Source organism: Hemicordylus capensis, chromosome 4 (genome assembly GCF_027244095.1).
Source record: "Hemicordylus capensis ecotype Gifberg chromosome 4, rHemCap1.1.pri, whole genome shotgun sequence".
In the NCBI taxonomy this organism is placed as follows: domain Eukaryota; kingdom Metazoa; phylum Chordata; class Lepidosauria; order Squamata; family Cordylidae; genus Hemicordylus; species Hemicordylus capensis.
In genome coordinates, this window is record NC_069660.1 from 30,252,603 (window position 1) to 30,266,907 (window position 14,305).

A 14,305-nucleotide genomic window follows, 5' to 3' on the forward strand; every position below is an offset into this window, starting at 1 on the left:
AATGCAGTTTTCACCTTGGTACTATACAAATCTATTTTATATTTTGAAGAATTTGTTTGTGTGAAATATACTTCCTGGTGACCTACAGAGACCAAATTTTGTATACACAATCCTGCCACTGAAATTAGCAGAATGCATTGGTTTTTACACTAGAACATACTCAGGGAGAATTTAAATTCCGCCCCCCTAGTTTAAAAAAAAAAAGAAATTGTGCTTCCTGATTACCTGCACATACCAAATTATGCATGAACACTTCTGCCTCTTGAAGTAGCTGAATGCACCACATTTTACATCAGAATATGTTTGGGAACACATTTAAATAAAATGTTTTTGTTTAATGTTTTTGTTGGTGTTTTTAAAAGCAGACATTCTGATTTAATTACCATATTTTGTTACTGTTCTCAACAGATGTTAATACCCAAAAATCACATCAATAATTCCAAAACAACATAATGCCCAAGAAAAACAGAAGATCTTTCACAGATTCAAATTCACTATGATTCAAATTTACCATATTATGGTCATTGTACAATAAAATGAGTAATGGTTGAAGTTGAAATCCTCCAAATTTCAAACTGATCTTTTACTTCCCTTTTGCAAGCACATTAATAAAAATTCTGTGACATATATTTAATTTCTTGAACTTTCCCAGAAGTGTAATCTCTGCAAAACGTCTTTACCCGGTCAGTGATGGGTTTCACCTACTAGTGACACATAATCGTAACTGTTTTTATTTTTTGGTAGCTGACAGTGCTACCAGTTGGAATTGGAAGTGGCACGTATTATTTCCTAGGACTGTTAAAAAAACAAATATAAGTTTTCTTAAGTGATAAACTACATTCTTTTCTTTCTTTGTGTGTGTGTGTGTGTGATTTGCTTGTTCTGTTTTAAGATTCAAGCTGTAGGAAAATTCGTCACCGTCTTATTGGACCCTCATTCCTATGATGCAGTGCTTTGGGAATCTCATACTAAGCTAGACTTTGGCCAATATGCACGCATTTTAATGGACCGAATGTTTGATGTCAAGCTACCAGATTATGACCCTCGTGAGGAAAAGGTCATGCTGAGAATGTAAGTCAATTTATAGAAATGAAAGCTGGTGACCAGCTCAAGAATACCACTATTAATCTCATTTTCTTTTCTTATTTTATTTATTTAATATACTGCCTGACTTCAAATTCTCTAGCGGTTCACAAAAACAAACAAAATAAGAACAAAATAAAACCAACTATTAAAACAGCAATTTTAAAAAATCAAAACATTCAGAGGGTACAGCAATTAAAAACATTAAACAGCAATTAAAAAATTTAAAACATTCAGAGATTACTAAAGGCCTGCCTTAAAAAATGTGTCTTAAGGGCTCTTTTGAAGGCTGTGAAAGAGATGTTAAACCACGAATGTCTATAGGGAACACATTCCACAGCCCAGGAGCAACTATAGAGTAGGCTGGCCCCTGAGTCACTGCCAGACGAGCTGGTGGTATACGGAGATGGACCTCTCTCGATGATCTTAATGTGCGGTGGGGACCATGCAGAAGAAGCCACTGCTGTTTAAGGCTCTAAAGATAATTACTAGCACTTTGTATTTTGCCCGGAAACGTATTGGCAGCCAAAGCAATGACAGAACAGTACAATCTAAATGGTAAGTGTTGTGATTTCTGTATATGTGAACATATGAAGCTGCCTTTACTGAGTCAGACTACCTCAGTATTGTCCACACTGACTGGCAGCAGCTCTTCAGGTTTCTGGTGCGGATCTTTCCTAGCTGTACCTGGAGACACCTTGGATTGAATCCAGGATCTTCGCCATTCAAAGCATGTTCTGTACTACTAAGCTACAGCACCTTATCATTGGGCAGGGCTTGTTTGGGATTTGAACCCATTCCCTTTTGAACCCTAAGTGAGAATCATACCCCTAGACCAACAAGTTGTGTTTTATCTACTGCCTGGTCCTCAAGTCTGCTCTGCACATGCAACAGAATGAAGTGGTCAAGTGAATGGAGATTATGTATGTATGTATTTAACTTATGTCCCGCTCTTCCTCCGAGGAGCTCAGAGCATTGTACATGGTTATTTTTATCCTCACAACAACCCTGTGAGGTAGGTTAGACTGAGAGATACATGACTGGCCCAGAGTCACCCAATGGAATTTCATGGTTGAATGGGGATTCAAACTTGGGTCTTTTAATCCAGCACTCTAACCACTATGCTATGCTGGCTCTCTAACCACTACGCTATTAGGCTGTAGGTAGAGTCTGCCTTTTTTCCCAATGCTCCCCCATGTAAAACCTCCCTGCAAGGAAAAAGCTAGCTGTCACACCTCAGTTAAGCCTGCTTCCATTTGTCGGATGCTGAGATCCAGGCAAAGTTGTTGCCAATCCAGAGAGAAGAGGCAAGAGTGTGACCCCAAACAAGGACACATTTTGGGGTTTCACAGACCACTTCCAGGGAAAGGGGAGGTAGAATTCTTCCCCCCACCCCACCCCACCCGGGCACCATTGTTGCTTTCGTTGGGAACTTGGCAGCAGTACCGGCATGTCTCCTGCAGCACCCACACTTTGTCCATCTGGATATCAGCTGTTATAGATTATATGGCAAACAAGTGATTATTCTCTTACTTTTAGAAGCTCCTTCTAAAATTCCTTCTAAAGTCCTAAAATTCTATCATATTTTTTTATGATTAAGGATGGCTCATTCCATTTACAGTTAATCTGTGGAGATTGGATGAGTTACTCAGACATCCAAGGGGAAAAAATCCAAATCTCCCAAATTAAGAACAGAAAATATTTTTGTTTAGGAGGGGGTATGGAGGCTTGAAACTAACAGGCCTCAGTGACGTAATGTGTTAGATTAGGACCGCAGAAGACCTGACTTCAAAGCCCCATTTAGCTATGAAACTCACTGGGTGACTCTGGGCCATTCACTTATCTCTCAGCTAACCTACCTCACAGGATTGTTGTGAATATAAACATAACCATGTACACCACTTGGGTTCCTTTCAGGAAGAGCAGGATATAAATGTAAAATTTAAAAAATATAGGAGGACTTCATTATCCGCAGTGGTTCTGTTCCTGTAGATTACCACAGGTAATGAAACTGTGGATAATGAGGCACTGAGTCTGGGATTATGGGGGTTAGGCTCCCAGACTTTAATTTTTTTTAAAAACCAATGAAAATGGTCCAAATAGTGCCATACCCTGCTCTGCGGCCTTCAGGAGTCCAAGAATGCCCCCCCACCCCAAGTCCCTGAAATTTGCAAAAAAATAATAATGTGGGGTTATTTTTTGTTTCTTTTAAACAAATGAGCCATAAAATGGCTCTCCTCCACAATATGGTGGTTGGAACTGACCTCAAAGGTCATTTCCGGCCACCCCACGGAGATACGGGATTAACCCCTTTGGGGCCCTTTTTTCTCCATGTATGCCAAGGCTGGGTGTCCATTACCCAACCGCGGATACACGAAACTGTTAATGGTGAGTCTGCGGATAGTGAGGTATACCCACAGAGGCATCTGAACCTCTTGCAGCCCTCTCAGCAAGGATCAGGCCCTCCGTGTAATCCTTTAGATGACCATTTGGTTTTCTAAACACTTTCCCCAGAACTCATTAGCAAGTCCTATGATCATTTTCCTGGAAAGATGGAAACAGCTCATATTTCTTCCAGAAACCAAAAATGCTCAACTTCTCCATTTCTAAATCTCAAGGACTAACCCAACCATAATGGGTTCCATACTTCCAGTCATCAGTTTTTAATAGCATGAATATATATATTTGAGCAATAAAAAACTCTGATGTCATAAAGAGATTCAACAAAAACAGAAACCAACTTCTGCCAGGAGTTTCATAGTCACAGGAATTCTAATAAAATGCTTTTGGATCAGCACTTCAAATTCTGAGTATGTAGAGGGGAAGTGTCGCTGTTTTGTTTATTTTTTAAAATCAGTTTTTAATTGTCATTGCTGATCACCTTGGGTGCTTTTTGGCAATGGAAAGATGGGACACAAATTCCTGAATCAAATAACTTGGAGAAGGCTAGATGGATCCTTTTTCCTGCAGGTTTTTGAAACTGGGGAGCATTCTATCATACAGCACCCCACCTGGATTCTGACTTGTACCAGAGTTTCCCAACCTTGGTTCTAGAAATGTTGGACTACAACTCCCATCATCCCAAGCCACAAAAGCCATTGTAGCTGGGGATGATGGGAGATCTAGTCCAACAACATTTCTAGAACTAAGGTTGGGGAACCCTAGTATAGACCAGGGAGGCTGAAGCATGCGACCTACACTTTCAGAAATATCCCAGTGACATAGCCTTCCTGGTTTACACCATGCAATAGTTCTGAAAACATAGTGGTCTAGGAACATAGGAAGCTGCCTTCTTCCGAGTCAGACCATTGGTCCATCTAGCTCAGTACTGTCTATCTACACTGACTGGCAGTGGCTCTCCAAAGTTTTAGGGAGGAATTTCTCCCAGCCCTACCTGGTGATGCCAGAAAGTGAACCAGGGATATTCTAAATGCAAAGCAGATGACCTGTTACTGAACTAGTGCCCCATCCCTTAAGGGGAATACCTTACATCAGACAGCGCTCACATGTAGTCACCAGTGTTCCCTCTAACAGGGATTCCCAGATGTTGACTAAAGGTAAAGTGTGCCGTCAAGTCCATTTCGACTCCTGGCGCCCTCAGACCCCTGTGGTTGTCTGTGGTAGAATACAGGAGGGGTCTACCATTGCCATCTCCCACGCAGTGGGAGATGATGCCTTTCAGCATCTTCCTGTATCGCTGCTGCCCGATACAGTACCAGCAGGGATTCGATCCGGCAACCTTCTGCTTGTTAGTCAAGCATTTCCCTGCTGCACCACTCCCATAATTTCCAAGCAGAAGCCATTTCAGCTGGGGATTCTGGGAGTTGTAGTCAACAACATCTGGGAAAATCCCTGTTAGAGGGAACACCGGTAGTCACCCACCCAAATGCAAACCTGTGGCATCCGGTGAGGGCATAACCAGCAGGGGCAGTGAGAGGCGCCTTTAAAAATAAATTAACAGGTGATTAGCACTGTGGTGTGGCTCTGGCCTCACGCATGCGCAGAGGCCACGACTATGCTGCCACCCTGCACAGGATCCCAGGCAGAGCGCTCCTGCTTGAGGCAGTTTGCAGGTGCTGCCCTAATGTTCGGAATCACCTGTTACTTTATTTTTAAAGGCACCTCTTGCTGCCGCCCTGGCACTGCCCTCACCGTCTGCTACTGGGGCAGACCCTGCTTAGCAAAGAGGATTATTTATGCTTGCAGCCGCAAGACCAGCTCTCCTCCTCAAAGCCCCCTTGTAGTAAGGAAGAGATAAGAAGTGCAGCTTTGTAGCTATTGCTTGTTTTTAAAGAGGCTTCTTTTAGGATCTCAGTTTTTTAAGGTTGTTTGGTTTTAATTCTCTCATATGTTTAAGAGCTCTGGGTTAAGCCCTTTAAATCTGAGTGGAGGAGAGCAACTTCAGAACATAAATAGGCAGACTTCAGAGTTTACAGTGGCAAGTGAAAACAAAACAAAAACATCGTGGATAATTATGTTTACGGCTCAAACCGTATGACTGGAGGAGGGGAAAAAGGAGGCCAGGAGTTGCTCAAGTTTGGGAACAACCTTGCATTGCCAGCAGCTATGTTAGTGGCTAGCTGAAAATAGCAAAGGAGAGTAATTCCCGCTTGGAGTACACAGAGTCAGCCCAATTACATAAGCTACCTAAGTGGTCACTTGGAACAAAAATATTTTTAGGAAGTGATCTAAGAACTCCACTCCAATATCCTCTTCAGCCTTGCATGTGATCCTGGAGGGTGCCTCTTAGAACATAAGGTTCAGCTACCTGCAAAATGTAGGTCAGCCATGGAGCCAATGCTTTTGTTAACGAAGTCTGATAAACACTGATGCAAGTGCTGTCACCTCCTTTGCTTCCATCTGTAACTTACAAATCCCGCTAGGTGCTCCTCCTGGGAGGGCTAATTTTATGCAACGCTGCTCATGCTATTTGGCAGGGGAAGGATATGACTCAAGCAAAGCCTGATGTGTGAAGATAGTGGCTTAGAGACCTCCACTGCACGATAGGCATATCATCCAGTTTGGCCCTCAGTAGTCAGTACTCTATCATTCACACCCCAGAAGGACCGCAAATTCCTGCACTCTAGCCTTCTCCAGTATAAAAGGGTATGAACCGCAAATGGAATTGGCATCAACAAGTTTACCTCTCAGACGAAAAGCTGTCTTCTGGAGTTCAGCAAGTTCCTTGTGAAATCTGTCTAGGGCATGCCAAGGGCATGCCAAGCAAAACAGAGCACAATTCATCCTTTGAGCATTCAAAGAAGCAGTTGATCCAGTTTGAGGTAAATAAATAAGCCACTGCCAGTGTGTGGCATAGTGGATCGAGTTAGGCCTGGGCTGGGGAATGGAACTCACTGGGTGAACTCTAAGCCAGTCAGTGATTTTATCTAGGTAAGGATAAAATGGAGGATGGAGGATATGAATGCTGCCCGAGCTCCTTGGAGGAAGGGTGGGATTCTAGTGTTATATGTTCAGGGCATATAAGAAGGGCAGAAACCCAGAAGGGCAGAAACCCAGACCACAATGTAAGCATAAGCAACTGCCTGCCAGGATGCCATGTGAGCGTCTCTTTTTTGACATGGCGTTTCCCCTCACTACCGCTCTGCGTGCATGGCAGAGACAAGATCTGAACCAGGGACTTCCTGACCTGCAGACTAGGGATGTGCATGAACCAGTTCGGCGCTCCTTTTGTGAAGCGCCAAACCAGTTCAGAAGTAAGGCAATCGGGCTGGTTCGGAGGCTGGGATCCTTTAAAGGGCAGGGAGGGTGCTCTTATCTGCCCTGCCGCTTGCCCCCGGCCAGCACTGTGCCCCAAACCATTGTTGCAGGGATGCAGCATACCTCCTTGCAGCCCTGGTGGGCATCCTACCAGAAGTGGCTGGCGCACATGCTCACGGCACGCACGCGCATTGACCACTTCCTGTAGGACACACACTGGGGCTGCATAATCAGCTTGTGGAATTCTCTACCACAAGATGTGGTGAAAGCCAACAACCTGGATGGCTTTAAGAGCAGTTTGGATAACTTCACGGAGCAGAGGTCTGTCAACAGCTACTAGTCTGAGGGCGATAGGCCACTTCAAAGAGACACCTTTTTAACATGGTGATGCTCTTTATTTCGCAGGGGGAGAGTAACTGGCCCTATCCACCCCCAGCACAGTACCTCCAGTGACTGTTGCTGGTGTCTGTCTTATGTTTCTTTTTAGAGTGTGAGCCCTTTGGGGACAGGGAGCCATCTTATTTATTGATTGATCTATGTAAACCACTTTGGAAACTTTTGTTGAAAAGCGGTATATACATATTTGTTGTTGTTATTTACCCCAGCCTCTCACCGGGATATGGCATGGGGGAAATCAGCACTTCCACTACAGTGCAGACGGCTTGATCACTTCTGTCATCACTCCTGTGTGTAGCACAGTCCCAGATGGGTGCTTCTTAGGGAGGGTTGCCATATTCTGGTTTTCCAAATCTGGGTACCTAATTTGCATATTATGTAAATTGGCTTGAAAATAATTTTTGAGCAGAATAGTGACTGCACGTTTTGCTCCATAATTCTGCTTCTACAAGGGCTAGAGCTTAACTTTTTCTTTTTTTCCCTTTTCTCTCCCCCCCCCCCTTTTCTCTTTTTTTAAATGAAAGCTGAAATCTGGGTGGGCTAAGCAATCTGGGTGAGATGCTTAAAATCCGGGTGAAACCCGAAATTCCAGGGGGCATGGCAACTCTATTCTTAGGTGGAGGGCACAGTTTAAATCCCTAGAGCTAGATATACTCTGGAACACACTTGGTTTCTGCATGGATTGTTCTGTTATGGAGTGAAGACATGCTCGTGGTCTTATCCAAATATAGCAGTTGTTGCAAAGCTCTTTAGGGAGTGATGGGGCTACTCAATGTGGTGAAATAATCTTTTTTGGGGGAAACTCCTGGATAGTAACGATGCAAGCATTAAAAAGATTATGGAAACTCGTGATGCTACCTCACCTCATCAGGAGGTCTGTATTGGCACATGGATATGGAGGGCCCCCATTTTACATGCTGTACTCTCAGACAGCATCTCACTAATGTCTGAATAGGGCTAAAGTCTCTTCACACTAATTCTTCCACCATAATAATGGTGATGCCAGGTGGCCATTCAAGAACACGTAATATACACATGGCAGCACTGATGTCACAGGGCTAAGTGTTATACTGAGTGCAACAGGATTTGAGGGACTCCAGCTATGGAAGCAGAAAGGCGTTTTACAAAATAAGTTTTGCTTCCACAGGACTTTGCAGAACAAGCATCTTGCCTCCCTGACAAAGGCCACGTTCTTCAATTTGCAAACCATTCTGCTTTCTGACCCAAACAGAGCCAATTGGCAGTGGAAAGATGAAGGTCTGTTTCACCTCTCCTACAGTACAATGTTCAGGTAAGCAGGACCTTCCTAAGCTCTTTCTTCCAAGAAAAAATCGTTCCATGTTGTCCAGGGAGTCCATCAGAACTTTTTACTGCATCCTCCTCGCACTCTTCATGGGGCATCACTTCCTCTTCTGTGGTCGTTTGCAAAGTATTTTCCAGCTCCGCAGAGGGCATTTCACTTATATTGGAACACATCCCCAAAGCAGGCTGGTTCTCATTCAGCAGGGTAGATTCCATCAGATTGAGTAAGCTGCTGCATTGCTGGACCAAGGGGGATTGCTGATCAGTCATATTGAGGTTGTGCGCACGACCTCCGGCTACCACTCAGCAGGGCTCTGGGGAAGGCAGGAGCATGCCTGCCTTATACAGGAATACAGGAAGCTGCCATATACTGAGTCAGACCATTGGTCTATCTAGCTCAGTATTGTCTTCACAGACTGGCAGTGGCTTCTCCAAGGTTGCAGGCAGGAATCTCTCTCAGCCCTATCTTGGAGATGCTGCCGGGGAGGGAACTTGGAACCTTCTGCTCTTCCCAGAGCGGCTCCATCCCTTGAGGGGAATATCTTACAGTGCTCACACTTCTAGTCTCCCATTCAAATGCAACCAGGGCAGACCCAGCTTAGCTAAGGGGACAGGTCATGCTTGCTACCACAAGACCAGCTCTCCTCACCCCAGAGGAGATCTTACCTGGCAGATGAGCAGCTGACGTCTTTGCCTCCGCTGCGCCATGTGCCAACACAAATGGTGGTGCGGCAAAGGCAAATGCTAGGAGTGGGAGGACTTCCCCCTCCGCAACCCAGAGGGCCCCGCGCCACGAGTGCCGCTGCTGCTTGCATGAGGGCAGCTGCCGTGCTCGGTGCGGCCACTCCTTCCACCCGGCTCACTTCAGGAAATGGTGGCAGGCTGGGTGAAATCTTTTTGACCCGGAGGCAGTCATTTACCCGATCGCCTGCTGAGTTCATTTAACCTCGGAAAACGGGCTAGCCGGGATGGAAGCACCAGGATAGCGAGCGATCCTGGCACTCCACATGAGCAGCCCAACCCAGGCTGGGCCACCCTAGCCTGGTTTGGGCTGCATGTTTGAATAGCCTAAGTATCTCTAACCATTATTTCTAGATGATATGTTTGGTGAGAGAATGTGCGGGGGGGGCGGCGGGCAATACCCCCTTGTCCCGAATGAGGAGCCTCCATTGCCTGGAGTCCATCACATATTGAGGCTCAACAACATCCTCTACTCCAGCATCTCTGTTCTTCCTATTCAGCCACCAACACAGCATCTGGAATCGTTGTACTTAAGATAGTAGTGCTGGGAGGCCCTCCAATAGGGCTGTCAATTGAGGCTTCTCTCAGAATGGAGGTATCCTTCAAGCTGATCAAATTTTGCGACTGAGGTTTTACTGCAGATCTGCTTACTACGAGCTCCTCCTGTGTTCCTTCTTGTGAGGCTCTACCACAGAGCAGCAAAGAAGGAGACAGTGTGATGTGTGGTGAAGCATTTATTGAAGTCCAACACATTTCAGCCTCAGAGGTCTTCTTCAGGGGCAATACTAAAATAACATTACCAAGGGAGCACCCATTTTTACACATTGGGCTTCAATAAATGCTTTGCAGCACTGTGAGACGTCTCCTTTTTCATTTTTCTGGTTGGGTGCTTCCTGTTTTTCCCTGTCTGCTCTGCCACAGAGCAAATATTTTGCAGTGCAGTTTTGAGATCCTCCAAACTAATTGCAATGTTGTTATTATCCTCCCTTAAAGGAGTTTGTATCAAATTAAAAGGAAGGAGAGCTGGTCTTGTGGTATGACTTGTCCCCTTAGCTAAGCAGGGTCCGCCATGGTTGCATATGAATGGGAGACTAGAGGTGTGAGCACTGTAAGAGATTCCCCTCAGGGGATGGAGCCGCTCTGGGAAGAGCATCTAGGTTCCAAGTTCCCTCCCTGTCATCTCCAAGATAGAGCTGAGAGAGATTCCTGCCTGCAGCCTTGGAGAAGCCGCTGCCAGTCTGTGTAGACAAGGCTGAGCTAGATGGTCCAATGGTCTGACTCAGTATTGTAGCGGAAATACTACACTCTAGATTCTTTCCAGGTAGAGGCCAACACCCTTTCCGTCAGATTCAAAGCACTTTATTACATAATGAGAATCACGGCCGGGCCTTCACCTAACACACGCAGATGAGGGGTGAAGCACCCCACAAAATGGTGGTGATATATTATATACTCATTCTTATCTTAATGTAAATATCTAGTTATACCTGGGGTATACATCTAGTTACATCTTGTAAACTGAGCATCCTCCCCGCCAGAAGACCAATCATGTTTCTTCTGGACAAGATACATTATGGTCCCAACGATGCATGTAGGCTCTTCAGAGTACAGTAATCCCATTGTTCTTTGTTCCCCCAAGCCCCTCCTTAACACACATTCCAAAAATCATCAGTTCATCCTAAACAGTAACTTTGGTTCATTTTCTCATCAGGGATTTGAGGCTTAGTAGCCCAGATTTCTGCTACAGTATATGGCAGCTTCCTATGTTCCTATGACTTATCCAACATGAATTCTCTATGGATTCCAGCATGTTCTTTCCTACATTTCTTTTATCAGCTTTGTGGAATATACCCATTGCTTTTGTTAGAGTGCCAACACTGCTGCATGGCACCTGGCCAGAATCAGCAGGGACGTTTACACACAGCAGGCTTTATCAAGGGCTTACTGGGAGGCTTTAATGTGAACTCAAAGTTGTCCCAAAAAACCAAGGCAAATAGTGGATTTTTTAAACTATTAAATCGGGCTGTACTCTAACGCTCTGTGAAAAACCCGAATGGTGTGTGAACTGCTCCCTGATAACTCGCAGGGACTTTGGGGTAAATCTGGCCGATATGTGAACGCACCCCCCTCCATTCTGGAGGAGATGCAAGTTAGCCCCATGTGAAAAGCTTCCAGCTGAAGTTTTCAAACTTCCAGATTGATTGATTGATTGTTTGAGTGCCGTCAAGTCGGTGTTGACTCTTAGCGACCACATAGATTATCTCCAGAATAACAGGGGATAAACATTCTCATCTGCAAAAACTATTATCAGTCAAATTTGAAAGGAAGCCAAGAAGCTTTTACATTTGAGAGTTTTTCCCAGTCTCAAGATCTGTTTGCCCATAATTACAATGTAACGAATGAATATGTAATACATAATGAATGAATACTAGTTTTTTTCACTGTCCATCATCCTTTGTTAATAGAGTTGGACGCAATAATAATCACTGTTTGCCTGCTTTGCAGGTGTGGTTCAGCTCTGGCTGTCTTGCCCTCCCATCTCTGATCTATGGCCATCTGCAGAACTTGGCATTCTTTGGCCACCCACCAGTGTAACTATTTGGTTATTGTTCATTCCATCACTTCTCTCCACCCCTCTGGAGTGCAATACATTCAAATATTCTAGTGAAAAGGCATCAAAAGTAAACCTAAACTAGTCTAATTGATATTTAACTTGGTTAAACTGTTTTAAAATGGTGATAAACCTTCTTGCAGTGAGCAAACCATCTTCCACCATGATGTTAAGGAAGATCCCCAATCTCACAATCCATTCCACCTAAAGAGAGGTGTCCCATAAACAGTGGATCGGAATCACTCTCTTGGGGATCTTTCCCAGCCAAGGGGTCAAGGAAGGGGTCAAGGTAGCAGCTCAGATTCCAGCACCTCATATCTATTCAGCAAAGCAAAGACACTCCACCACGAGAATTGCCGCCCCATGATCGGTGGATATGCTCCCTGTCTCCTCATCTCCATATAAGCCCAGACACCTTTATAAACAGAATTAAAACAAAATCAGCCAGGACTAATTAAAACAGAAGCCACCACATTAAATACCCACCCACATTGAATTCTTGGCCAGGAAACCTGGCCCTTGCCCTCACTGTCACCCTAAGTGGCTCCCCCAAAGGGGCGACCCTGCCAGTGGCAGGCCCGCCGCCACTAGCAGCATCCCTTTATAGGCCCAGAGATGACCACCCTGGTCAGATGAATAGCAGGGACTGCTGAGTCACCCCTGGGCCCCAATCCTGCAGAGCAGCCACAGCCCCACAGGTCAGGCAGGGGGCTGGCAGATGGTCTCACCCTCTCCTGCAGGCAGGCACTCAGCAGCAGCAGCAACAAACAGCCAACACCAGTCTCCCACCTTAGGGGCTGTCTGGGATGAGAAGTAGGTGGTCTCTCCCTCTGCTGCAGGGCTTCTTGCAGCAGTCCTTGAGCTGAATTATCTTTGGCAAGGCACAGAGGTGCAGCTAGGTAATTTTGGAGCCTGGACCTCGTAAAATAAACATCCTCTACACACACACACACACACACACACACACACACACACACAAGCCCCAATGGTTCCACACAGTGTTCTTAAGCAAACAAAACCCACTGGAATATATTAGTACATCTGTGCACATGGGGGAGAGAGCTTTCCATTGGCACGGGCAGGCAGGAACAGGAAGGAAAGAAGGAAGATTGAGACAGCATAGCAGTGCTCAGACTGCTTTGCCACAGCCAGCTCCTCCCGCCTCCTGAACATCTGAAAGGTCCATACAGCTTCTTGATCATTTACCACAAACCCACAGGTCTGGGCCAGAGTGCAGTGGGGGTGGGGGGAGGACTACCTAAGCCCCAAAGAATCCACACACCTTGGTGATCATTCACCACAACCCACAGGTCTGGGCCGGAGTGTAATTTTTAAAAAGACAACACAACCCCAGTGGATTCACACAGCTTCTTGACCATTCACAAACAAACTGGGACACAACATGTGACCCTTCACACACACAAAGCAGCTTGGATCACAAAGCAGCTTGGATCACAAAGCAGCTTGGACAAATATATAGCACATTTGTAAGGGGAAAAAAATTAAAACCACAATATGTGCCCCTTGCTTCACAACTCTCATGCAGACCTTCTGAATCACAAAGCAGCTTAGGCATAGTGCATTTGGGGGGGGAAAGTTTGTTTATTTGGATGTTAACAGTTAGTTCCATTTTCACTAGGTATGTAGAACTCTATGAACAGAGATTACTCTGGCAGTTTTATTGCAGTAGGGGGAAAACACAGGATTGATTCCACATGGGTGTAGAATGATGTTCTGGGCGGTGGCAGGGGGCTTCTGTTCCAGAAGTTTTTTAAAATTTTCTGCCATGAAACAAGCAACTTATAGGGCTTTTATGAAGTTTTAAAATAATTCAAAAATGTATTAAAATTCAACGGATGGACCGATCTGCTTCAAATTAAATATATATAGCCCTCCCATCCTGCTCTAGATCTGTGCCCAATGTCAAAGCTCCAGGCCAAGCCATCCAAGAAATATACAAAGCGGGGAATAACTCAAACAAGCCCCATATAGTCCCACCCACACTTTAGGATGTTTCCGAGGATGAGGAAGGCACAGCACACAAGGAAGCAGCAGTGGGGGAGGCAGGCTAGAGGGCTTTCACAAGCGCTGCCCCCCGCCTCTCAAACCTAGCCCTCTGCTGCTGGGCAGCCTTGCAGCCTATGCCACTGGAGAACCCTGGAGGCAGGCAAAGGCCTCTGTGCAAGCCCCATCTGCACGCCGAACAACTGATCGTCGGGTGGAAGAAGCAGTAGCAGCCTTCCTCCAGAGCTTCCCATGGCCAGCACCAGCCTGCTGGCGCACTGGGCAGCTCAGAGAAGGCATTGTGCAGCCTGCACCACTGCCACACCGGGAAGAGATTCCTGGTGCTGGCAGGTGCCCTGCTGGGGCACTCTAGGATAGCAGGGCAGCTGGGGCCTTGGACCTGTGCCTCAAGGTCCAGGCCTAACTGCGCGGCCTAACTGAGCCCCTGAC

The 14,305-nt window shown here is 45.6% G+C and overlaps 1 protein-coding gene across 2 annotated transcripts in view; it reads left to right on the top strand.

Annotated features, from left to right (window-relative positions):
- The window catches only part of PTGIS (prostaglandin I2 synthase), a 73,808-nt gene that overhangs the window by 12,418 nt on the left and 47,085 nt on the right, over positions 1-14,305 (top strand). For both annotated transcript variants that reach the window (XM_053247979.1, XM_053247978.1), the window contains exons 4-5: positions 893-1,071; positions 8,345-8,488. In XM_053247979.1, coding sequence (XP_053103954.1) covers positions 893-1,071; positions 8,345-8,488 — 323 coding nt within the window. The remainder of the gene's footprint in view (positions 1-892; positions 1,072-8,344; positions 8,489-14,305) is intronic.